This window comes from Monodelphis domestica, chromosome 2 (genome assembly GCF_027887165.1).
Source record: "Monodelphis domestica isolate mMonDom1 chromosome 2, mMonDom1.pri, whole genome shotgun sequence".
Taxonomy (NCBI): Eukaryota; Metazoa; Chordata; class Mammalia; order Didelphimorphia; family Didelphidae; genus Monodelphis; species Monodelphis domestica.
In genome coordinates this window covers 532649775-532675221 of record NC_077228.1, presented here as the reverse complement: position 1 = coordinate 532675221, position 25447 = coordinate 532649775, and the positions used below count along the sequence as shown (strand labels likewise).

General features: G+C 50.2%; 1 protein-coding gene across 3 annotated transcripts in view; it reads right to left on the bottom strand.

Annotated features, from left to right (window-relative positions):
- The window catches only part of INPP5D (inositol polyphosphate-5-phosphatase D), a 117480-nt gene that overhangs the window by 31207 nt on the left and 60826 nt on the right, over positions 1 to 25447 (bottom strand). For 2 of the 3 annotated variants that reach the window (XM_007485827.3, XM_007485829.3), the window contains exons 7-19: positions 22331 to 22411; positions 22091 to 22162; positions 20765 to 20888; positions 18611 to 18717; positions 16434 to 16536; positions 12245 to 12441; positions 9358 to 9475; positions 6385 to 6481; positions 6003 to 6141; positions 4399 to 4507; positions 4217 to 4305; positions 3081 to 3162; positions 497 to 586 (exon numbers count right to left, since the gene is read on the bottom strand). In XM_007485827.3, the coding sequence (XP_007485889.2) occupies positions 497 to 586; positions 3081 to 3162; positions 4217 to 4305; positions 4399 to 4507; positions 6003 to 6141; positions 6385 to 6481; positions 9358 to 9475; positions 12245 to 12441; positions 16434 to 16536; positions 18611 to 18717; positions 20765 to 20888; positions 22091 to 22162; positions 22331 to 22411 (1408 nt within the window). The remainder of the gene's footprint in view (positions 1 to 496; positions 587 to 3080; positions 3163 to 4216; positions 4306 to 4398; positions 4508 to 6002; positions 6142 to 6384; positions 6482 to 9357; positions 9476 to 12244; positions 12442 to 16433; positions 16537 to 18610; positions 18718 to 20764; positions 20889 to 22090; positions 22163 to 22330; positions 22412 to 25447) is intronic. The other variant, XM_007485828.3, reaches the window with a different exon arrangement.

Sequence of the window (25447 nt, the reverse complement as noted above, 5' to 3'; positions counted from 1 at the left end):
ATCCAGTTGTGAGCCTATGATTATATGACTCAAGGACTTGTAATTACAAAAGCCCCTGCAATGTTAGTCATTATTGATCTGATTATTCAGCTGAGGAAAGAGAAGTGGAAAAAAATGTAGGCTTGGGAACCCAGGTGTTCCAGTATCCAGTCTAAGATACCATCCCTAGCTTGGAGGGGCTCGCTCAGAGGGGATAAGGCTTTAGGAAAAGTAATACATAGATGTGGGTGGCAGGAGACCTAGAAGCAAGAGACCTTGGTCTGAAACCCAGCGCTAACTCAAGCTATTACAACTCTGGTTATTCCCCTTCCTCACCCCTCTGTTGGTTTCCTCCAATATAAATGGAGGAAAGCGATTCGAGCACTCTCCATTGGCCAGGGTTGTAGCAAGGAGAGCATTTTTACCAATCTTAAAATCCTGTAGAAATGAGGGTTATAATTAGTCCCTTCAAATCCATAAGAAAACATGCAACCAGAGGACGCAGCCCATCACTGACCATTCTTGGAGACAAACTGCGAGGTGACGCCGACTTCAAATGTGGCAAAGACAGGACTGTGGTCACTTGTCATGATGTCGCTCGTGCAACCTGAAAAGGGAAAAAAGGGGGAAACAATGGAGTTCATTTGAGCATGGCAGGAGGCGTGCACTTTCAGGACCAAGGAGAGCGGATTCCTGGCTGGGTCTCTGGTTCATTGACTTTCCACGCCTTTTCCAGGGTGTCTGATCTCTGGGGCGGAATGAAGCTGCGCCAAGGGCAGCCCCCTCAGGATTCAAGTGAATAGGGAGGGCCTCCCAGGCTATTTCCTGCAGCTCGAGGGACCCTAAGCAAAAATCAAAGGCTACTCAGGGTGGACTCTCATAGACGATCTAATCAGCCTTGTCCTCTATTCTTCTGGCCTTGGAAGGGAGGACAAGACCTTCATCACTTGCTAGACAAAAGCGGGGAGACTGAAAGACATCATTGTATAGAACCAGGGAAGTGGCTCTTGGGGAAAAGGTCGAGGTCCATCCTAGGGGGATCTGCAGGCTTTCTGGGTACTTTTCCTGCCAAGCATATAGTTGGGGTTCTTCTGGATCTCCAAGGACCAGTCCAAGGATGAAGCAGAGTTCTGTACAATTTGCCCCGAGGACCAAGCCTCCTGAGTCCTAATGTGTCCATACCCTGGGATGATGCTGGGCTCTTCTGGCATGGGAGCAACTGACCTGGGGGCTTTCAGCTTGAATGCTCTGGCACAGATCCATAGGGGAAAACTACGGCTGCGATCTACTGGAATCTCGGCAGCATGTCAGACAGGGGAATTCTTACAGCCAAGATGAAGAGATGTGGGCAAGCAATACAGACTGGTCGGATTGTGACAACATCCAAATAACAGCGACGAATGGATTGACAGAAATCTCGGAAAGGGCTGCAGAGGAATGCTCTGGGGATCTGTCCTGGGCCAGGTTCTGAGACAATGTTATGGGTGCCAGGAGTGGGAGGTCCCATGTATTAAAGCCCCGCTATTTGGATGTCCATTGGTCCCATGTCGTGAGAATTTCAGTGACACGATCACTTCATGGGTTTCGTTATTTGCACACTAGGGACTGGGCATTGATTGAGTGGCTCAAAGTGGGTCTAGTGTTTAGCAAAGAGCACAAGACCCAAAGCTTCAAGCAACAGCTAGCCTGGATGACAGTAGATCGATATCCCACTAGGATAGCATAATGAGCTGAGCCCAGGAGTGATTAATTGCAAAGTGACAGAATTTTCCAATTAGGAAACTGGTGGCCCTTGCCTGCCTAGCGTATGCATGCATGCTGAAATAGGGACATTCCTCAAGAGTCACTCAACTCCAGTGTGGTCCCTCAGAAGTCATAGAAGTGTTTTTTCAATGAGTTTAATATTTAGAATGTCAAGAATTCCTCACTAAGTGCTGGCTTGCCAATGAGAGGATTCTAGTCTAAAAGGAAGCTGTTGTTTTTTTAAATCAAAGATTCAGAAAGGTCAGTATCTCTCCCTTTACTGTCCTTAAACCTTAGGTCCAAGATATTTTAAATGCCTTTTATATTCTTAATATATATTATTTTATGCATTTACAATTTTCCCATTTGCCTGATTTGGCTTACAACAATCAATTTGCATCTTAATTCACATTACTGATTTACTCTGGGCTTGTCATTTCCAATGTGGAAGTTCCCTCCACCATTGCAGACTGGCAACTCATTTTAAACTTATCTCTGATAGCTGCTCTGGGTGCTAAGAGGTTGGAAAACAACTAGGTTCACTGTACCAGTGTGGCTCAGAGATAGGACCTAAACTGAGGTCTTTCTGGACTCCGAGACTATCTTGGAGTCACTATGCCATGCATTCTTCCTTACCTTCATATGTATCAATTTGCTTTTCTTAAAAAAAACAAACAAACAAACTCAACAGACTCTTCATGGAGCCACTTACTAGTTGTGTCAGTCATTTAACCTGTCTGCCTCAGTCTCCTCATCTATTAGTTGTGATAACAATAACAGCTACTTCCCAGGGTTAATGTGAGGTTCAAATGAGACAATATTTGTAAAGTGTTTAGCCAAAAGCATCTGACATAGTCATTTAACCTATCTGCCTCAGTTTCCTTGTCTGTAAAATTGTGATAACAATAGCAGTTACCTCCCAAAGATAGTGTGGAGATCAAATGAGACAATATTTGTCAAATGTTTAGCCAACAGCATCTGACATATAGTCATTTAAACTATCTGCCTCAGTTTCCTCATCTGTAAAATTGTGATAACAATATTTATATATTATATATATATAATAATAAGTTATTTCTCAGGGTTCCTGTGAAGATCAAATGAGACAATATTTGTAAAGTGCTTAGCACAGTGCCTGGCACATAGTAGGCCCTGAATGGATGTTAGCTACTGTTATTGGACTGTCTGGTTTGTTAGGTCTCAGCTTATTGACCACTAGACCAGAATTGCATCTATTTTTCTGATTTGACATCTGGGCAGACTGAGGCTCTGAGAGGGATCACAAATGATCACCGGCAGTGAACTGTCCTCCGGGCTCTTTGCACTTCATTCTCTGGGCTCTGCCTCCATCTACTCACCATAGGACTGACACACCACATGCACGAGGGGATAGGACTTCCAGAGCACACGATCACACCAAGATGGTAAGTTGTATTTCATCTGCCAAGAAAAGAGAGGATGGGCCATCTTTGGACGATTCTTTCCCCACTTCTTATGGCCAAGAGAGAAAATGAATTTGCTATAAACCATGATTATTGGTGGTTTATTGGTCTTCTCACCCAAGGGGGCTCTCTAGCTTGGGGACCATACATGAACATCTGATTCCTTGTGGGTCCACAGGATGTAAAGCTGGAATGGTCTCCGTGATCATCCAGTCCACTTTCCCATCCCTCATTTTGCAAATGGGCAAAGTGAGACTCAGAGAATAACCCAGTGACTTACCTAAGGTCACAAAAGTAGATAAACCTGGAATTTGTAAGCAGGCTTTGTGGCTGCAAATCCAATTTTCTTTCCACTACTTCATCATGCCTCACCATCATGAGTTTCTCTAGAAATGGTCTTCATTTCCCCATCCTAGAGCACTGGCTCTTGGAGTTAAGACTTGGTTTTGAATCCCACCTGATCATGACTACCTATTTATGTATCCTTGGGTAAATCATCTCACCCTCCCTGGGCCTCAGTTTCCCCATTTGTAAAGTGAGGGGTGTTGGATGCCCTCCAAGGACCTTTCCAACTCATCATCTAAGTTCCTATAACCCTGTCACAACCTCCATAGGCTTTTGGGATTCTTTATCTGTAAAGGAAGAATTTGGGCTTGATGGCCTTGGAATGTCCCTTCCATCCCCAAGTCTATGACCCTAGAGGGGCTTAACTCTTAGTTTGGTGACCTTGGGGCAGATGAGGTGGCAGAGAGGGACCACAGATTTGATGGGGGAGACTCTGAGGCCATCTAACCCAACCTCTTTTCATTTTACAGAAGAGGAAACTGAGGCTCAGATAAATGAGATAACTTTCCCAAGATCACATATAGGACCATAGAGCTTGAGATGGAGAAGATCTCCGACATCAAGTTCGCCTCCATTTTACCAAGGGAGGGAGCAAAGGTCTGGAGGAATGAGTTGCCAGAGGACATTTGATCCCAGATCCCCTGACTCCATCTTCAGTCTTTTTTCCTGTGATGCCCTGGAGAATCCCACCAGGAGGGAGAACCTACCCCTGTGGCTTTCTGTTTAGTGTAGGCATACTTTTCCCGGGTCAGTCTTTCAAAGCGGTAGGTTGGAGCAAAGGTGATCTCTTCCTCCTCTGAAAGAGAGAGGCTTCCGTTAAAGGTGGGATTTTCCTGGGGCCCTTCCCAGGGGCCTGGCCTCTTGCTCCAGGCCTCTCCCCAGCTCTTACCGAAATGCAAGAAGACCTTCTGCTCTTTCCGCTCGGTGAGCAGTTGGTCGTGAAGCAGCAGCTCCGGGTACTGCTGCTGCTTGATCTTCTGGATGATGTTCTCAGCTTCCTGGAAGGAAGAAGACACCAGCCAGAGTCACTGATGTATTCTGGGGAGGGGGAAGCCTAACTAGGCTCTTCCAAAAGCAGCCCAAGAGCTGAATGGACACACCTGAAGCCTGGCTTTGCTGTGAGCATGGGGGGAGGGTCCTCAATCTCATTTCTGCTTTGAGGCTTGGTTGTTAAACTAGGAATGGCCCAAAGGTCTATAAGAGACTCGGTGGTCTCTTTTATTTCCCTGAGACAGCCTGGAGAAGAGGCTAGACCCAGGCCTGTGAGGCTGGAAGAACTGGCCCACCAAGATGGCAGCCTGCTCTTGTCTTTCTTTGTATTCTCAGCACTCAGCATGGTGCCTGGCATACAGTAGGCACTTAATAAATGTTTACTGACTGACTGGCCTGCCTTAGACACATATGAGAGCCTGGAAAGTCATAGGGTCGTAGATTTGGAGGTAGAAAGTGACCTTGAAGACCATTTAGGTCAACATTTTACAGATGAGGAAACTGAGGCCCAGAGAAGCTAATAAGATCATGAGTTGAAGGAGACCTTTTAGGCCATCTCACCCAACCTTTTCATTTTACAGATGAGGAAACTGAGGCCCAGAGAATCTAATAAGATCATGAGTTGAAGGAGACCTTCTAGGCCATCTCACCCAACCTTTTCATTTTACAAATGAGGAAACTGAGGCTCAGAGAAACTAATAGGATCATGAGTTGAAGGAGACCTTCTAGGCCATCTCGCCCAACTTTTTCATTTTACAGATGAGGAAACTGAGGATAAGTGACTTCTCCAAGGTCACCTTCACCCAGGGAATCAGTAGAAAGAAAGCACTGGAGGTTATTGTTATTCGCAGAGGAGCCAGTGGTTCAGTGGAGAGAACATTCTGGCCTTGGAGTAGGTAGAAATGGTCTCAAGCCTTGCCTCCCATTCTTAGTGGCTACGTGAGCCAGGGCAAACCGTGTCTCCTGTCCCAGCTTCTGCTCCTTCCTCTTTCAGATGGAAGCATCCTAGCTTCCACTCCACAAGGGTTTTAGAAAGGCTCAAATGAGATGAGATGTCAAGAGCTCGGCCAAGGCCTTCAAGGGCTCTATAAATGGCGGCTCTCAGACCCACTGTGGCTAATCAGCACCTGGGCCAGAATTCAGCCTGGCTCCAGCCCTCATCTGAATAGGTGGGCTTCCCGTTTTGCTGCCTAATTGCTTCCCAAAGCTCTGGAGGGATGCACAGCCCCGGGACTATGGGCTGACCACTTCTGCCCAAATGGAGGGGTTCTAACTCTTCCTCACTTTCCATCTTAGAATTAATACTATGTATCGGATCCAAAACTGAAGGTAGTTATGGGCTAGGCAATGAGGGGTTAAGTGACTTGTCCAAGGTCACACAGCTTGGTTCTAATTATCTTAAGATGAGGGTGCTAGGTAACCCAGAAAGGGAAATCTCCCTTGGATAGGCAGGCATTCGTGGCTGGCCTGCCCCCGCCACCAGGGAAGAGAGGGCTTCCTCACCGAGGGAGGCAGCTCCAGTCTGTAGTTCAGGTCTCCCAGCCAGAAGAGGTGTGTGAAGCGGTGCGTGATGTTGAAGGGGCTCAGCTTCTTGTCTCCCAGCGCCAGGAAGCGGAGGATGCTCATGTAGTTCTGGTTCCGCCTGAGGGAGTCAGAGAGGCCCTCCTGAGCCTCGCGGGTGGGGAGCTTGAGGCAGAGTGGAGGGCATTCCCTCCCGGGGGGCCCGGGGCCTGGGGGGTTCTGTTCTGCTTCTTGGGGGATCCCCCAGACCTCTGCTGCCTCATGAGAGGGGGCAACTGCTGCCAGGGCTGGGGAAGGGTTTGTGGTGGACAGGGAAGGAGATGATGAAGGGGATCGGGGATCTGGAGCTTCAAGGTGCATTTACCTCAGTTTCTTTTCGCTTCCAGAAGTTAAGTGGCTGTTCACAAATCCCAGGGATGTTCCGTTGAACATGAAGGACACCCCCACAGCTCCTTTATTACCTGGGGATGGATGGGGAGGAACAAAAACTCTTATCAAGATGAAGGTTCAGAGGGATAACTGCTAGGACAGTCAGGAGGGCAAGTCAAGGGGAGGGAGGGAGAGGGAGGCAAGGAAGGGCATCTGGGACAGGACCGATGATGGAAGATGCCAGGGAAGGCCCAGGAAGACCTGCCAGGTGGGACTTTCCTCCCTTCTAAGAAGAGGCCCCCAAAGAGTCCAAAGGAATCCAGGCCACAGGGCTGATGACAAAACCAGGGTTTCTTTCTCTACTAAACAGAGGAGGGGAAGTGAGTGCAGGGCAAAGATTTTTAGCAGCATTTGGGCAGATGCAGGAAGCTACAAAGCTGTAACATCACATCTCCTGGGGATAAATTAAGAACATCCCAAAGCTTCAGGGCCTGGGTGGGGAGAGCTGAGCAGAAGGCACCAGATCTCTCATTCAGACACTGTGGAGAGCAGGAGCTAGGCTGGGGCTGGAGAGAGAGGTAGAGGTGAGGCTGGGCATCCAAGTGTTTCTACTGAATGGCCTCAGTCCTCTCACCTCCAGAACAAACTGAGGTTTGACTGTCTTCCCAGAGCCCTAACTAAGGTGGAGTGACCGGAGCTTTAGCTTAGGGCGCTGAAATGTAACGGGTGCCTGATGGTACTTGTTTGCCTTTAGAAGGCAGAAAATAAGCATCTCCTACACATTGAGAAAACCTGTTTATAAGAAGAAGATGTCAGATGGCCGACTACCTGCTCCCAATAGCCCCACTGAAGCTGAGCTCCTGCCACACCTGGCTCTCTCCTGCTTTTGATGGTCTTCCTGAAGTGACTAACTGGTGTCCCAGAGGGCTTGTGTCCTAATATACTTTCCAATTTGTTTAACCAAGTTGATTTGAGGTCACTTTGGGGACTGTTGGTCCAGGGGAGCAGATTTTCTGGTTCTAGCTTTTAATTGTTCTGTGTACTCAATGAAGCACTGAGATCAAGAACTCTCAAGTTTTTCATGCCAAAGGCCATAGAGGTCACAAAAATCATAGAACCTTAGATCTAGAAGAGACCTTAGAGATCATTAAGTTCTGGTTTCTTCTGCTGATTTTCAGGCAGGGAAACTGAATCTCAGAGAGATAAAAGGATGCATCCAAAAATCACACAGCTGGCAGACCTGAAACCAGAATCTAGGTCTTCTGCCTCTAGTCCAGAACTCCTTCACCTATGCCATAAAACCGCCAATTATGAAGTAATTTTATTTTATATTTAAAAAAAAAAAACCCTTTCCCTTCCATCTTAGATTTAACATCATGTATTGGTTCTAAGGCAGAAGAGTGGTAAGGATCAGGCAATAGGGGGTTAAGTGACTTGCCCAGGGTCATACAGCTAGGAAGTGTCTGAGGCCAGATTTAAACCCAGAACTTCCTGTCTCTAGTCCTGGCTCTCCATTCACTGAGCCACCAAGCTCCCCCTCATTACTAGACAAGTTTTAAAAGGGCTTTATTCTAAATTAATTAATTAAATAAAAAATTTCAATTAAATAATGGAGATGAAAATAACATAAAAAATAAAATAGGGGCAGCTGGGTGGTGCAGTGGATTGAGAGCCATGTCTAGAGACTGGAGGTCCTAGGTTCAAATCTGACCTCAGACACTTCCCAGCTGTGTGACCTTGGACAAGTCACTTAACCCCCATTGCCTAGCCCTTCCTTACCACTCTTCTGCCTTGGAACCAATACATAGTACTGATTCCAAGATGGAAGGTAAGGGTTTAAAAAAATGCTTTATGGTGTCATGGATAGGGCACTGGAATAGGAATGAGGAAGACCTAGGTCCATGTCCAGTCTCTTACACTTACTAGCCATACGATCTTGGGTAAAGGACCTCAGGTTTCTCATCTGTAAAATAGTGACAAAACTCTTTGCCCATCCTGCTGGGATATTGTTCTATGAAAATGTGAGCCCTTTTATTCCCTCTAGCAGAATGTCTTCCTTCGTACTGTCACATAAAATCAAAGATCTCAGGGTAGAAAGGGACCTGCTTTGAGTGATCTTGGGAAAGTTACTTAACCGGTCAGGCCTCAGTTTCCTGAGATGTAAAATGAGGGAGTTGTACTAGATGAGGTTCCACACAGTGGGACATCTATGAATCTGTGATTTTGATCAAGTCAATTAACCGTTCTAGACCTTAGTTCCTCATGTAGAAGAGGAAGGGTTGGACTAGAGGATCACTTAGATCCCTCTAAATTGATGACTCAAGGACTCAAGTGAAGGGAAGCTATTCTATTGTGTTAGGAAATCCTTCTTGACACCAAGGTAAAATTCCCCTCTTTGTAACTTCACTCACTGCCTCTAGATCTGCTCTTTAGGGCCAAACAGAACACGCCCAACCTCAGCACTTCAAACCCTAGCAACGGTTGCCATGCCAACCCTGCATCTTCTTTTTTCCAGAATAAATATCCCAAGTTCCTTAAGCGAATCTTTATATGGCATGAACTGAAAGAGTCCCTCTCAAGGCCCCGTTGGCCTCCTCTGGTCACTCTCCAGCTCCTCTAGAATGTGAGGTCTCAGAAGGGAAGATCCTAGATTTGGTTGGACCAAAGGAGCAGTCAGTAGGACTAATCCCTGCCCTGGGAGCTCTGAATACCATGTCTCACTTTCCTGGCTAGTTCACCATTCTAGGATCCTATACTTTCCCTCACTCCTCCCAGCCAGCGTGTACCAATGGCTGCTCCTTTAGGCTTCTCCCAGGTCATTGCTTCTTCTTCTCTTTCTCCAGCAGCCCTGATGGTCCCTGTGGGAATCCCTGGGGATTCTCAGGCTGGTAGGAAACACCTATCCATGCACCATGAGAACAACAGCCATGGAAGAGAAAAGGAACCATCATTTCCTCCTCATTCTTACCAAGAGTGTTGGCAATCCCAGTCTTCACATTGTTTGTGCAGATGTGGCTGATTCTGTTTTCGTGTTCCAACTTGGCCAGCACAACAATCCGGATGTTCCAGAGGGTGTGGATGGCTACCTAGCAGGGGAGATGAACAGGGCACTGCAAACATTGTCAATTGTCAAAGTCAAGAATATACATGGGACCCAAGCAGCACGGAGAAGGCAATGCTTCAGGGATTTTGGAGATATTAGCCCAGGTGCATGCCAGCCTGTCCAGAGCACATCTGGTACAGGATGGTCAGTTCTAGACACCACAGTTTAAGAAGGACATCGATAAGCTGGGAGGGGATACAACTAGGACAGTGAAGGATCATGGGGACGTAGAGATAGAACTAGAAGGGACCTTGGTAGCCATTGAACCTAACTCCTTCATTTTGCAGATAAGGCAACTGAGGCACAGAAATGGTAAGTGCCTTGCCAGGGTCACATAAGTAGCAAGAGTTTGAGGCAACACTTGAAACCAGGTCTTCCACACTCCCAAGTTCAGTGAGGAAGCATTTAGATGGCTCAGTGGAAAGCCAGGCCTAGGGATGGGAGGTCCTGGGTTCCAATCTGGCCTCAGACACTTCCCAGCTGGGTGACCCTGGGCAAGTCATTTAACCCCCATTGCCCAGCCCTTACCACTCTTCTGCCTTGGAACCAATTCACAGTATTGACTCTAAGATGGAAGGTGAGGGGTTTTTAATTTAAAAAAAAAAAAAAGGAACTGGTGAGCAGAACCAAGAGAATACAGTGCACAGTAGCAGCAATATTGTACTTGGATCAACTGGGAAGGATCAAACTGTTATCAGCAAAGTGTTTCTAAGATAACCCCAGGGGATTCCTGATGAAAAATGCTCTCAGCCACAGAAGGAACCTTTGGAGTCCAACTGCAGATGGAAGCAGGTCACCTTCCACTGTTTCCTTCTTGCGTTTTTTATTTATTTCATGCATGCCGTGTCTTCTATCATGACAGGATCAACATGGAACTATGTATCACATGAAAGCACTGGTATTACTTATATCAGACTATCCCCCCCCCCCACCCCCCAGGAGGGAGAAAACCTGAATCTTAAAATGCCAGAAAACAATTGTCCCAAGTTGTTTCTACGTGTAATTGGGGGAAATTTGAAAAAGTTAACAAAAGGAACCACAAATGTTTAGAAAAGGTTCAGAGAGGCACAACACAGGTCTATTCAAGTATAGAAAGAGCCATCAATGGGGTGGGGGCAAAGATAGAGAAAAATACAGAGACAGAGAGAGGGGGGGGGAGAGGGAAAAAGAGGTAGAGAGAGAGAAAGGGAGAGAGAAAGAGAAGGGGAGAGAGAGGGGGGGAGGGGAGAGAGGGAGAAAGAGGTAGAGAGAGAGAAAGGGAGAGAGAAAGAGAAGGGGAGAGAGAGAGAGGGAGGGGAGAGAGGGAGAAAGAGGTAGAGAGAGAGAAGGAGAGAGAGAAAGAGAAGGGGAGAGAGAAAGAGGGAAAGAGAGAAAAAGAGAGAGAGGGAGAGAGAGGGAAAAAGGGAGAGAGAAAGTGAGATGGGGAGAGAGAAAGAGGGAGAAAGAGAAAAACAGAGAAAGAGATAGAGGGAGAGAGAGACAGCGGGAGAGAAAAAGAGAGAGAAGGAGAGAAAGAGGGAGAAAGACAAAGGGAGAGAAAAAGAGAGAGAGGGAGAAGAAGAGGGAGAGAGGGAGAGAGGGAGAGGGAGAGGGAGAGAGGGAGGGAGAAAGGGAGAAAGAGAGAAAGAGAGATGGGGAGAGAGAAAGAGGGAGAGAGATAAAAACAGAGAGGGGAGAGAGAGAAAAAGAGGGAGAGAAAGAGACAGAGGGAGAGAAAAAGAGAGAGAGGGAGAGAGAAAGAGAAAGAGGGAGAGAGAGAAAGAGAAGGGAAGAGAGAGGGGGGAGAAAGACAAAGGGAGAGAAAAAGAGAGAGAGAGAGAGGGAGAAAGGGAGAGAGAGAAAGAGAGAAAGAGAGATGGGGAGAGAGAAAGAGGGAGAGAGAGAAAAACAGAGAGAGAGAGAAAAAGAGGGAGAGAAAGAGACAGAGGGAGAGAAAAAGAGAGAGGGAGAGAGAAAGAGAAAGAGGGAGAGAAAGAGAAGGGAATAGAAAGAGGGAGAAAGACAAAGGGAGAGAAAAAGAGAGAGAGGGAGAGGGAGAGAGGGAGAGAGAGGGAGAGAGAGAGGGAGAGAAGACAGACTTGTCCCGCTTGAACCCAGAAGCAGGAGGACTGGATAGGAGTTGCAGAGGGGCCAATGAAGGCTGGATGGCTGGAATGGGCCACCTTAAAGGACTGGAGAACTTGAAGGCTCTGTGAGTTTTTTGTTTTACATCTGGAAGTCGCGGCACAGACGGGGAGCATCGTCTCAGACAGACGCCAAGCCGGAGCTGGGCTGCCCCTCTTAGCTCATCGCCTGCTTTGGGGAGCTGATGAAGCACCTGGTTACTGAGGGTCTTTCCTCCTAGCCTAGAACGTCCTGGCCGTGCCAGGCTTGGGCTCAGTGCTGCCACTACCAAGAAAGCTGCCTTCCAGGAGCTCACATTCTAGGGAAGCCGACACGAACACATCTAGGAATAGCAGTTCGTGCAGGAATAGACGGAAGGGCAGCTTGGAGAAGGGCGGGAGAGAAGGGAGGACCCTGCGGCGGTGGCACCTCTTGAAGAAGGCGGGAGCTGAGCCAGTCCTGAAGGCCAGAGAAGCTCCATCGGTTCCATGCAGGAGGCACTTGATCCAGGCCTCTTGGATGGGGAATTCTCTGCCCTCCCGTGTTCGCATCCTCTCTGGGTCTGAGCTTAGACACGGCACGCTCCTCCGATGCTCGGGGCTGATATATTCTGGGCTCACTAGTGCAGCAGCTGCTGGGGGCTCCTTACCATTTTGAAAGTGATATCAGTGATCTCCTGCAGGGAGTGCTTCAGAATCTCCAGCCACTCTTTCTCGCCCAAGGGGTCCTCCTGGGTGCCGATCACGTAGATGTCGTGGGGGATGTAATCGGCCGAGTCGTCCCGAGTCTTGCCCTGGCCCTTGGAGAGAAACCACGAGGTGATCTTCTTGGGCGGAGGGGCATCACCTTCCAAAGGAAAAGGAACGGATGGGGGGTCAGCCAGGCAGAAGGAAGCGGGAGGACCAGCTAGTCTGGGGAGGAGACGCCGAGACAGATGTGGACAAGAGCCTCTCCCGCCCAGGAGGAGAGCTAGGCAGAGCAGTGGGGTGAAGGAGAGCCCACTCTAGGCAGGGTGAACTGCCCCGTGGGAAATGTAAGTGAATTCCTCTTTGGCCCAAAGCTAGCCATTTCCCCGGGTGCCCGTGGAGAGAGGGAAAACGGGCTGGCTGGCAAACTCCCAGAATCCCAGAGCTAAGGAGGACCTTCCTGCAGAGCCCTCCCTGGACATTTCCAACTAGAGGTTCCTCAGGATGGGCCGGAAGACTTCCAGGGCTGGGATCCGCTCACTCACCCCCAGGGCCCTGCTCTGGCGCTTAGGAAGGGTTGGCCTACTTGAAGCTTAAATAGAAACAAAGCTAAACCACTTCATTCCCTTCAAACACCTACAAGTGAATGGCTTCCCCTTTGGCCCCCCTAGATGGGGGCTCTAATAATGGCTCCCATTTGTGGAGTCATCACAGCTCCTAAAGGGCTTTTCAGCCAAGATCTCTTCCACCTGGGAGGGAACCTCAGGCAGGAGCCACAATCCCTTCAGCAGAGGAACAAAAAGAAAACGAACTTTAAAAAAGGCCAAAAGACTCAGAAAGCTGGAAGTCAGTCAATCAATCAAGAGCCTTTTATGCACCAGGCACAGGGCTAAACCCTGAGCATAGAACAAGAGGCAAAAGATAGTCCTTGCCCTCAGGGAGCACCTAATCTACTGGGGAGGCAGCCAGGAAACATACCAATACTAAGATAAGTAGGAAATGCTTAAGCCAGGGAGGGCTGTAGAATGGGGCAGGCTTCTTACAGAGCAGTGATGGCAAAAGTATGGCATGGGTGCCAAAGATGGCACAGAGCACTCTGTGGGCATGTAGTCGCCCTCTTCCCTCTCTCCCTAGAGTTCATTATTAGAAAAGCAGAGGGACTCCCCTCTCCCAGCCCTGAAGATATTTTTTCACATCCCAGGCCCCTCTGCCCAGCAGCCCAATGAGAGTGCACAGGGGGTAAGGCAGGTGGCTCACAAGCAGCAGAGCTGGAGGGGAGCAGAGCGCTGGGGTCCCTCCTCTCCCCCTATCTATACTCACTGAGGATATCCCTTATTTCATGCATCTTCCACTCAGCAGCCCCATGGAAATGCTTCCTCCCTCCCCTGTGTGGGGTAAGGGGGGGATGAGGAATGCTGACACTCAGTGGGATGGAGAGGCAGACAGGGCACTGGGGCTGGGGGCAGGGCCTGGCACTCCATCTCTAAAAGGTTCGCCATCACTGGTAAAGCAGGTTAGATTTTCATTAGGACTTTAAGGAAGCCAATAGGGAGGGATGAAAAGGGATGGAATTCCAGGCATGGGGAACAGTCAGAGAAAATGGCCAGAGCCAGGACATAGTGTCTTACTGGTAAAACAGCTGAGAGATCCGTGTCACTGGATCAAAGAGGACATGGTAGGAAGGGAGGTGTAAGGAGAACTAGCAAGAGAGGAAGGGCCTTGAATGCCCCACAGAGTATTTTGTATTGGATCCTGGAGGTAACAGGGAGTCACTGGAGTTTGTGCTTTTGGAAAACCACTCTGGCCTCTGTATGGAAGATGGCGAGACTTGAGGCAGACAGACCCATGAGCAGGCTGCTGCAGGAATCAGGGGCTGGGGTGTTGTGTGCCTGAACCCGTGGGGTGGCAGCGTCACAAAGGGGGGGAATTTGAGAGACGTTGCAGAGGTCTTGGCAACAGCTTGGATAGGGGGATTGAGAGAAAGCGAGGAGTCCAAAGTGGCTCCTAGGCTGTGAGCCTGAGGACCTGGGAGGATGGTGGTGTTGTCTACAACGTCAGAGACGTGGTCAGGAGAGACTGGGACAGGAAAGGTCAATTTGGGCAGCGGCATAAAGACGGGAGTTAAATCCGTGGCGGTGGGTGGGGTCACCAAGTGAAGAGGGAGGAGAAGCCAGGAGCTAGCTGTGATGAAGGGGAATGACCTGGATGGGGATTCAGATAGATGGGGAGAAAACCATGGGAGAGTGCTGGGTGTCCCCGAAGGACCAATAGTGGCAAAGGCTGCAGAGGTCAAGGAGAAGACGACGGAGCTGGCCGTTGGAGAGACCATTGGCCACCTTCGAGAGAACAATTTTAGTGGAACGGCAAGGTTCGAAGCCAGATTGTGAGGAGCCAAGAAAAGAATGAGAAGAAAGGGACGCCCCTGCTGGAGATGGCCTTTCAAGGGCAGAAGAAATTATTGGATGATAGTTAGAAGGGATGGAAGGATCGAGGGAGAGTTTTTCAGGATGGGGGAGTCATGGGCAGCTTTGTAGGCAGGAAGAGATGAACCAGCAGAGGGGGAGGTTGAAAATAAGTGACCCAGTAGGGACCAACCACCTTCCATAGTATTGGCGTGGCAGGATTTGAACGTGGCTCCTGTGACTTTGAATCTAGCTATTGCACCCTGCTACCTCCATGAGGTAAATGCTGTCTCTGCTCACCCAAGGGCATGATGAGCATGAAAGGTGCTCAGTTCAGGACAAGACCTGTGATTCCATTTGTATGAAAAATTCCCAGATGAGGAAACTCCTTCTAGTAAAGTAGGTTGGCATCCCCCCAACTTAGAGTCTCAAAGAGTTGCCCAGAAAGCTAAGGCGTTAGGTGACTGGCCCAGGGTCACACAGCCAATAAAGATCAGAGGTGGGACTTGAACCCAGGCCTCCTTTGAGGATGGGCTGCCTCTTGATACGTTACGATATTACGATATCAGATGGGAACTTGGTAGAAGAGAAGACAAGGCATCAGGAAATGAGAAAACTTGGAAGAGAAGGCAGGAAACTTTGAAAAGAAATGGGGAAAAGGCAGTGTGAGCCACAGAGCGAGGTCTGGCTCTGAGTTACTCCAAGCTGCTGCTCAGAGCCTTCAGACACATCCCGGAGAGGGTGCGGGTGAACGTGGGAACGCGGGAGACAAAGTGTGGGCTCCCAACTGCCTTTGCAGGAGAGCATCTTTGATTCATGGTGTCCACTCCCCGGTTCTGGAAGAGGGCGAGAGAGCAAGAGCCAGAAGGAGCCCGAGGGGCACCCAGGCCAACCCCGTCTTACAGAGGAGAAAGCCACCTTGGGTGGCTTGCCCGGGTGGGTCCCCAGGGCAGAGCTGGCCTGGGAGTCCCCACTCTCGGATGCTTGGGCTCAGCAATGTCTACATGAGCCCGCCCGCCCCAGCGTGCTGCTTACCATGAAAGGAGGAGGGAGATTTAGAAAGCGTAGCGAGCCAGGCAGCATCAGGGGTGACAGGTGGAAAGTGTGATGAGAGACAAATTTAGTCTTGATGGTAGACTACCCCAAATTGGAATAGGATGACAAAGAGGGAGCTGGGTGGTGCCTGGATGGAGTTCTGGGGCTGGAGTCAGGAAGAGTTGAGTTCAAATCTGACCTCAGACACTTGTTAGTTGTATGACTCATTTTTTGCCTCAGTTTCCTTATCTGTAAAATGAGGATGACAGCAACCTACCTTGCAAGGCTTGTTGTGAGGCTCAACTAAGATAATATCTGTAAAGTGCTTTGGAAAATAGTCAGTGCTATTAAACAGCTTGCCTCTGGCTGCCTAACGAGGAAGTGTCTGAGGTTGGATCTGAATTCAGGTCTTTCTGACCCCAGGTTCCAGGAAAGGCTTTTCAATGCTAAGCTGGGAAGACTGTCATCTCCTGGAGGCACCAGAGATTCACAGGAGCCTTCAGGCAGGAGAAGGCCATGGTCTGATGCATTTGGGATGATCAGGGGCAAATGTTTGGAGGGGGGATTTGAGGAGAGCCTTTAGGAGGCCACTGTGGTAAAGGTAGGGAGAGGGGATAAGGGCTGAACCATGGTGGCAGCCCCTCTGGAATGGCGAGAAGGGGGTGGCTATCGGAGATCCCGAAGGGAGCCAAGGGATGAAGGAGTGTGGACGCACCCATGTTCCAGGTCCCGATGAAGATGGTGATCATGTCCGGCTCAGGCTGCTCCGAGTGCTTGTTCTTCATCTGTTGGAGGAGCTGACAGAAGCCCTCTCTTTTCTAGGCACAGAAGAACAAGCATTCAGGAAGGCCCCATTGCTTCCTGCACTTCCTGATGCCCAACCCCGAAGGGCAGCAGTGACTTCAGAGAAGGAAGAGCGCTTCTCTCTTCTGGTGGCCTTCAGCAGGGAAGTCCCTTTGCCTGCGAGATTTCTCAAGAGAAGCAAGAAAGCAAAACCCTCTAAAACAATCCACTAAAGAAAATGTGCTGGACCAGAGTCTGACTCCGGCCCATCTACTTCTTATCTGTGTGACCCTGGACAAGTCATTGTTTCTCCTCAGTTCTCACTTCCTTCATCGAGAAGATGAGGGGGTCAGGCAAGCTGCCTCTGAGGTTCTGTCCCAGTTCTATGAACACTCCGTGTTCTCACTGCTAAAACAAAGGACCTGGAATGAACCCTCAAGCCTGTCACCCACGGAGACTTTGGGCAAGTTACTTCCCACATGTGGGGAAAATCCAATTCCTGGATGATCTCTAAAGCCTCCCCCAGCTCTAAATCTCGAATGTGACGGCAGCCTCTACATTACCAGCAGTGTTGGCTGCTGGCCTCGGACCCAGGCCCTGGGTGGCTCTTCTTCCCCTGTGGCATCTCAGGGGTGTGGGGCACCTTGTCAAGTAGGTGGGCTGAGCATTCATTATTATCTCAATTGGACAGATGAGGAAACTTGCCCAGGGACGTGGAACCAGTAAATGGCAGGATTAGCTCCATGGGTGGAGGGAGTGTTGTACAATGGGCTAGGAAGACCTGGATTCAAATCCTGCATCAGATAATCACTAGCTGGGTAGTCTTGGGCAGTCTTTGCCTCTCTGCCCTTCAGGTTCCTGGTGTGTGAAAGGGGAGGATGCAGGGGCCTCTCTGCAATCCTGGGCTCTTTTGGTTTCTGTTCTCGCTGTCCAAGCAGGTAGCCTCATTTTCCGGACTTGTATGAGTTATCAAAAGAGGAAACAAGGTTACAGGACACGTCCCGAGGGAGCTGTTACCTATATTTTATGGGGAGGAAAGGGGGTGCCACAGGGTAAGCCACTTGGCTAAGGTCACACAACAAATCAGTCAGAATTGGGCCCAGAACCAGCTCTGCCAAGCCTTGCGGATTCTTCCACTTCCTCACCCGCCTTTGTCTCTGGAATCTCACTTCTGCTCACAGATGCTGCTGCTGCTCCATCTTACTTCCTTCAGAGGAGCAGAGCAAATAGGGAAACTGAAGCCTTCTCTTTTGGACTCGCTCAGAGGTGGGGACTTCCTGACCATCTCCCTGGCCTGACTCCCCGGGGGCTCGAATATCTCTGCTCACTCAGCAGCACTACCCGGAAAGGCTCTCCAGAATTCTGGGTGTGGACATCCAGTGACCAAGAGAGCACATTAAATGTCTCCAGCTGCAGAGGCCAAGAGCCTTTGGGCTGGAAGGGACCACCTGGCTCACCCATCCCTCCTTTTATCGAAGAGGAGATAGAGTGAGAGTCAGAGAAGTGACTTTTCTGGTGTCACCAAGGTAGTAAGGGGCAGAGGCAGAATTTGAACCCAGTCCCCAAATCTAACGCTAGAGGCAGCTTCTAAGGCCAGCAGATACAACCCAATGGGCAGTGTAGAGCCTGGTTGAGATGTGAACCCTCGTCCTCAGAATGCCCTGCCCATGAGCAGCAGAGAGGTGGTGCAGTGGATAAGGAACTGGGCCTGGAATAAGAAACCCCTGAGTTCCTGTCTAGCCTCAGACACTGACTAGTCGCATGACTCTGGACAAGTCACGTTACCCCATTTGCCTTGGTTTCCTCACCTGTAAAATGGGCTTGAGAAGGAATGGCCTCTGCCAAGAAAACCCCAAATGGGGTCACCGAGAATCAGACATGACTGAAAAATGACTAAACGCCACCAAACTCCCACTCCAGCGCCTGCTCACTGCTGTCTTCTAGCCCAGTTTGGGAAGTGGAGAGATGGAGGTGAATCAAGGCTCCAAGATGGCCTCGGTGATGCCAGATCCAGAATTCAAGCCAGCTCCTGGGCTGCCCAGTTCGGCACTCGTGTCCCCTTCCTTGTGCCCGGTACAGGCTCAGAGAGGAAGCTTCTCAGCCACTTACCTTGGAGTCGGCAAAGACGTACTCCTTCCGCAAGGTCTTCTCCTTCTCTGTCTCCACCACGATGACGAGCTTGTTATGGAACTTCTGGGACTTGATGAGCTGCAAGACTTAAGAGAGAATCGAGCATCAGCCAGAGGGCCACCTGGAGGGCCAGCGTGCCCTGCCCTGGCACCGCTCCTCGGACGAGGCTCCACTGAGAGGCAAGGCGAGCCAGGCAGATTTCTGCCTCCGAGGGGGGAGTGTATCCGTTAGCTCTGGGGGACAGGGAGCAACGCTGAAAACACCTAGCCAAGGGCTAGCTGGGGGGCTCAGTGGATGGAGAGCCAGCCTAGAGATGGGAGGTCCTGGGTTCAAGTCCAACCTCAGACATTTCCTAGCTGTGTAGCCCTGGGTAAGTCACTTAACAGCCCTTACCTTCTTCTACCTTGGAACCAATGCTTAATAGCGGTTCTAGGACAAAAGACAAGGGTTAAAAAAAAATCCATCTAGGAGAGCTCAGGAAGTTAGATAAAATCTGCTACTTGGCTGTTCACTCATGCCTGATTTTTCCTAACGCCATAGTTTCATCCATGAGGTTTTCTTGGCAGACACCGGAATAGTTTCCTTTCCCACCGCGTCCCCATGTTGCAACGAGGAACTGAGGCAAATAGGGGTTAAGTGACTTGCCCAGGGTCACACAGTTACTATGTTTCTGAGGCTGGATTTGGGCTCGGGTCTTCCTGACTCCCAACCCAATGCTCTCGCTACCACATCACTTAGTTGCTCCTGATACATGGATTCAATGGAATAGAAAAAAGGAGATTCTGAAGAACCGAGAGAAGCTTGGGAAGACTTTCTATGAACTGATGAGGAATGAGAATAGAAGAACCAGGAAACAATTAACAGGATGATGGCAAGACTATAAAGAAAAGCAACACTGAAAGGCATCAGAACTCTGCAATTGTGAATTCTGGGGACTAACAGTGTAGGGTTCCTCCTGCCTCTTGGCCGAGAGGAGTGGATAAAGCAATGGGCTTGAAGCAAAAAACCTGTGTTCAAATCCTGCCTCAGATACTTGATACTTACTAGTTCTGCGGTATCCTGGGCAAATCGCTTACCCTTTGTTTGCCTCAGTTTCCTCAACTGTAATATAAGGGTCTAATGACCTCCAGGATTTCCTCTAACTCATAAGACCACAGATTTGAAGCTGCCAAGGACTGTAGAAAACATCAAATCCAACCCCTTCACTTTACAGATGAAGCAACAGAGGCCTTGTCCAAGGTCACATGGCTGGTTAAGTGTCTGAGGCAGAATTTGCACTCAGGTCTTCTTGACTCCAAGGTCATCGTTTTATTTGTTGCCCTAGGCTGCCTCATACTCCAAGTCCCATAATCTTTGCTTGGGGAGTCCTCAGCCTTCCTCTGCACCCTTCCCACTCAGTAGGAGAAGAGAGGGGGCCGGCTCTATCCTCACTTTCCAGCACAACATCTGGACTGTCAAACCACCACCCACTCCCTGCTTTTCATAACTTGTACTCGGTGCTTTCCATCTGCACCTCCTTTCTGCCATTGCTGCTGCTGCTGTGGTCTGCTACCAGCCAGGGCTCATTTCTCCTTTCTAGAGGACATCAGTGGCCTCCTCCATCCCTGACCCTCCCTGCATCATCCTCAATGGTCCCAGCATCTCTGCTTATTAGCGTCTGGGGGGCCAGACTTCTATCAGCCTGGATACTTGCTGCCTCTTCCCTGTGGTCCTCTTCACATGGCCTCCCCTTGGTCAAGCTCGAGGCTTTCCCAACAACATAGGAGCTGCCTGGACTAAGCCTTAGCTCCCAGAACCCAGGTTCCCCTTCACAGAGAGACCCATGGGAAGCTCCTCATCACTAGCATCATGTGGTCTGTGACATGATGGGAGAGCAGAGGGAAGGAGAGGGAAAGAGGGGCAGGTGGTTCACTCTGGACTAGGATGAGCTTGGAAGAGACTTAGAGGAAGGGACACAGGCTGAGCCTTTGAGGATGCCAACAGCCGTAGACGGCATCACTGGAGATGCCAAAGAATCCACTGCAGCAGGCAGTGACCAAGTGCGATCCCGTCTATTCTTCACAGTGTCATGTTACTCTAATCCCTGGGTGGTGAAACAAGCGGGGGCTAGGAGGGCAGTCAAGGCTCTCTTACTTTTCTTGTGGCTATAGAACTTGTCCTCGGGGCCATCCTTGGATTTCTTGATGATCAGTTTTCCAGATTCAACGTCAACTTTAAGCTGCATTTTTTGTGGAATTCCTAAGGATTCTGATTTTACCTACAGAAAATAGGAAAGGGCTTTTTTCACCATTTGCATGATTCATTTCCATCATGGGACTTAGACCTGGAGGGAACCTTGACAATTCTTTCATACTCTCTTCATCTAAAAAATAATTTTTCGGTTTTTTTGGTTGTTGTTGTTATTCTGCACTTGACAAATAGCGATGAACAGAGGCCTAGTTCTAGACTCCTCTAAGCGTATCCCTGTGGGTGCTACCGGTTCCACTGCACACATCCCAACTCTATACCTGGTGGTCTCCAGCTGCTGGCGTGTCTCTCCAAATTTGGCTAGGATGGTCCTTTTGAGGAAGGCAGGAGGAGAGTCTTTTCTAGCTGCCAGAGTTTGGCAGAGCCTACACAGATAGCCTTCCAGAACCCAAGGGCACCTCCTCCCTTTGGGGAGCCATCCAAAGTGGACTTGGGTGAAGGAAGGAAAAGAGAAGGTAAAACTAGCCACGCCATTACTTGGGCTTTGACTACTTAGGGGACAACAAGGCCCTGCTTTAATACACAATCACCAATGAATTCATCAACCAGCAAGCACTTATTATGCTCTAGGACCTGCGCCAGGCACAGAAATAATTTTTTTTTTTAGCATCAGAGCCCTAGAATGGACCAAATGAGGTCGTCTTGTCCTTCTGTTCCTACTAGAGAGTAGGACTGAATTGATAGTGTCCCAGACTAATAAGAAACGATGCGATTGGAGTAGCTAGATGGCTCAGAGAATAGCGAGCCATGTCTGGAGCTGGGAGGTCCTGGGTTCAAACCTGACCTCAGCTACTTCCTAGCTGCGTGACCCTAAGCGAGTCACTTAACTCCCATGGCCTGTTTCCTTACTAGTCTTCTGCCTTGGAAATGATACCCAGGACTGTGCATTGATCTCAAGGCAGAAGGATGGTAAGGGGTAGGCAACGGGGTTAAGCGGCTTGCAATAGGGCTCAGTTTGTGAAAGGGAAGACCTTCCCTCCATGCACTGGGTCACCTACTTCCAAGTCTAGCCGCCCCCTATTCAGGAGACTTGCGGGGACCTACCCTGAGCCCTGGGTGGTGCAGCAGGAGCTCATCTGTCCTCCCGAGCCTGTTACCTGCACAGTCTCATTATAACCTTTACAACAGAAATCGGGGACCCTCAGCACCCAGCCGAGACTCGGGAGTGGAGCAGAGAAGGGATTGGCTAGCTGCCAAAGGTGAGACAGTTACCTCAAAGGTGACAGGAGGGATGAGCGATCGTCGATGTGTGGATTCAGGGCCTCCCCCCAGGAATGCCTTTCCCTGGAACCACAAGAAAGAGGCGGACTCCGGGTCAATGGGAGGGGACAGAGGTGGGGGGGAAGAAGGGAAAGCAGCCCAGGGCCTGCCTCCAGCATACAGAGGGTTGCTGAGAAGAGAAGGGTGCCCAGGGAGAGCAGCAGAGCAAGGATGAGGCCTCCTTTGACCTACCTTGTCTTCGAGAGAGGACAGTAAGCTGGTCAGTTGGCCAAGCTTGGCCATTATGTTGACTGGACTGGCTTCTGCACACGCCTAGGGAGGGTAGAGAAAGCGGGTCAAAGAGAGAGAGTCACAGCGCTCTCCCTTTCCTCCCTGAATAGACATCCATTGTGGCAGGTCTACCATGGTTGGAGAAGGCCCCGGCCTCCTCTTGCCCTCGAGGAGCCCAGAATCCAGCAGTAGGTCAACAGAGAGCCCTGACCCAAGGCTCGAGGAGGCCCAGCCACAGAGTAGGGCAATGCCTTCTACCTGGCCCCTGGGAGGTCACTGGGGAAGAAGGGACACACAAAGGCTTCTGCTCATCATGCCAAGGTAGTACGTGACAAGAAAGAGCAATGGCGTCTCTGGGTGAGAGCCAGCCGTCGGGAGTTGGGCTAATCTGCTCCCCCGGCCCCTCTTGGGCACCAGGGATGACTCACTCAGGGAAGAAGGGACACAGACCTGAAGGATGACAATGTGCTCAAAGCAACAAGGCTGAAAGCTGGCCCAGCCAGGCAGGGCTAAGGAGTCCTTAGCCAGAGGGGCCTCCGCCTTGAGCCAGGGAAGCCTCCCTCAATAGGGAGGCCTCTCCTGAGCTTAATCCCTTCATGGCCTTTTTTCACTCACCCAGTCTGAGATCTCAGGCTGGAGCTCCTTCAAGACCAAGTTGAAAGCGAAATCTGTCCTCACAGGAAGTTCTTGGCCTTTTTAAAGGCCCCCCCCCCCTCATCACTTCCTGTGACTCCCTTCCATTCCCCACAGACCAATGACAGCTACAGCCTTGCTTAGGACGGCCCCTGGGAGGCCAGTTCAATTCTGATTTGTCACCCACTATGGCACTGATGGGTCACAGACCTCCCCCACTCCCCTGTGAGAAGGGTGGATCTGCTTCTGGTGATTAAATCTACAAATGGGCCAGGAGGGTTAATCCCATCTTCACAGACCCTGCACTGTGCCAAGTGCCAGGAGTGCATTTTCCTCCAGGATCTTCCCTGAACCTCATTGGCTGGTGGGCAGACTCCCTGCCCAGGGCTGGGGGCGCAGAGACAGGCATGTTAGAGAGGGGATTCTGGGAGCACCCGGGCAGGCGGGCGGCCTCCCTGATCCCTCCCAGCTGGGTCTTTCAAGGGAAAGCAGCTGCCAAATTCTCCTGGCTAGTGAGAGGCCCCAGCTTCAGGGGGAGCTTTCACAAAAGCAGCCCCTCTATGCCAGGCACTGGGCCCTCCAGGTGCGGGAGCTCCTTCCATCCTCCGGGAGCCTTGGGAGGGAGTAGCTGTAGATGCCATCATCTCCATTTTACAGGGAGGACACAAGTCCAGAGAGGGTGAGAGCACGTGCCCAGGCCTGACCCCACCCAGCTTTGGGGCCTCAGACTATCCCCCAGCAACCTGCCTCATTCCTTAACACCTCCCTCGCTTCTCGGCTGCTCTTCTGCCTCCTCCCGCTGGCCAGACCCACTGGTGCCCTCGCTTCCCCCACCAGCGGGACGCCCCAGTCAGGGACTCCCATTTCCAGATGGCCTCTCCCTCTCTGGGTGGCCTTCCTCAGCTTTGAGACACCAGCGAGCCTGCCCTCTGCCTCCCTTTGGTGGGTCTCCCCAAAGCCCCTCTGATCGCCCCCTGGGTCCATCCCTGAGGCCAGCACTGGCCACACATGCTCCAGACCAAAGACCACAAGTGGAAAATGGTCATTCCCCAGGAGGGCCCCTTTGCTTTGGGGAGTTCTTGACCCCAGATCAACCAACCAGAGAGCTTTTAACTTGGTTCCAGCCTCCATCTTTTCCAAGCCATCCTCCTACTGGCTGACAAATGAACATTCCTAAATTACAGTCTCACAGGGATACTCTTCTGCTCATGAAGCTTCAGTAACTCCCTAGTGCCTCAAAGAGAAAGCAGAAGTGCCTTGACTGGCACCGAGAGCTCTCTGCTGTTTGGCTCCTGCCTCACTTTCCCAGGCTGGTTCCATAGTACTCTCCCTCATTCTGTATTTAGCCCAAATGGTCAGCTTGCTCTTCCTTCCACCCAATATTCTACCTCCCATATCATGCCTGGAATTTTCTCTGCTTTTACCTCCCATTCTTAGAATTCTGGGCTTATTCAAAGCTCAGCTCTGAGGCCACTTCCTGCACAAGTTCTTCCTGGGCCCCCTCAGGAAGGAAGGAAGGATGGAAGGAAGGAAGGAAGGAAGGAAGGAAGGAGGGAAGGAGGGAAGGAGGGAGGGAAGGAAGGAGGGAAGGAAGGAAGGAAGGAAGGAGGGAGGGAAGGAAGGAAGGAAAGAAAGAAAGAAGGAAGGAAGGAAGGAAAGAAGGAGGGAGGGAAGGAAGGAAGGAAGGAAAGAAGGAAGGAAGGAAGGAAAGAAGGAAGGAAGGAAGGAAGGAAGGAAGGAAGGAAGGAAGGAAGGAAGGAAGGAAGGAAAGAAGGAGGGAGGGAAGGAAGGAAGGAAGGAAAGAAGGAAGGAAGGAAGGAAGGAAGGAAGGAAGGAAGGAAGGAAGGAAGGAAGGAAAGAAGGAGGGAGGGAAGGAAGGAAGGAAGGAAAGAAGGAAGGAAGGAAGGAAAGAAGGAAGGAAGGAAGGAAGGAAAGAAGGAAGGAAGGAAGGAAGGAAGGAAGGAAGGAAGGAAGGAAGGAAGGAAGGAAGGAGGGAAGGAGGGAAGGAGGGAAGGAGGGAGGGAAGGAAGGAGGGAAGGAAGGAAGGAAGGAAGGAGGGAGGGAAGGAAGGAAGGAAAGAAAGAAAGAAGGAAGGAAGGAAGGAAAGAAGGAGGGAGGGAAGGAAGGAAGGAAGGAAAGAAGGAAGGAAGGAAGGAAAGAAGGAAGGAAGGAAGGAAGGAAGGAAGGAAGGAAGGAAGGAAGGAAGGAAGGAAGGAAGGAAAGAAGGAGGGAGGGAAGGAAGGAAGGAAGGAAAGAAGGAAGGAAGGAAGGAAAGAAGGAAGGAAGGAAGGAAGGAAGGAAGGAAGGAAGGAAGGAAGGAAGGAAGGAAGGAAGGAAGGAAGGAAGGAAGGAAGGAAGGAAAGAAGGAAGGAAGGAAGGAAGGACGAAGCCTTTAGTAAACCCTCACTTTGGGGCAGGCACTGGGCTAAGTTCTGAGGATAAAAG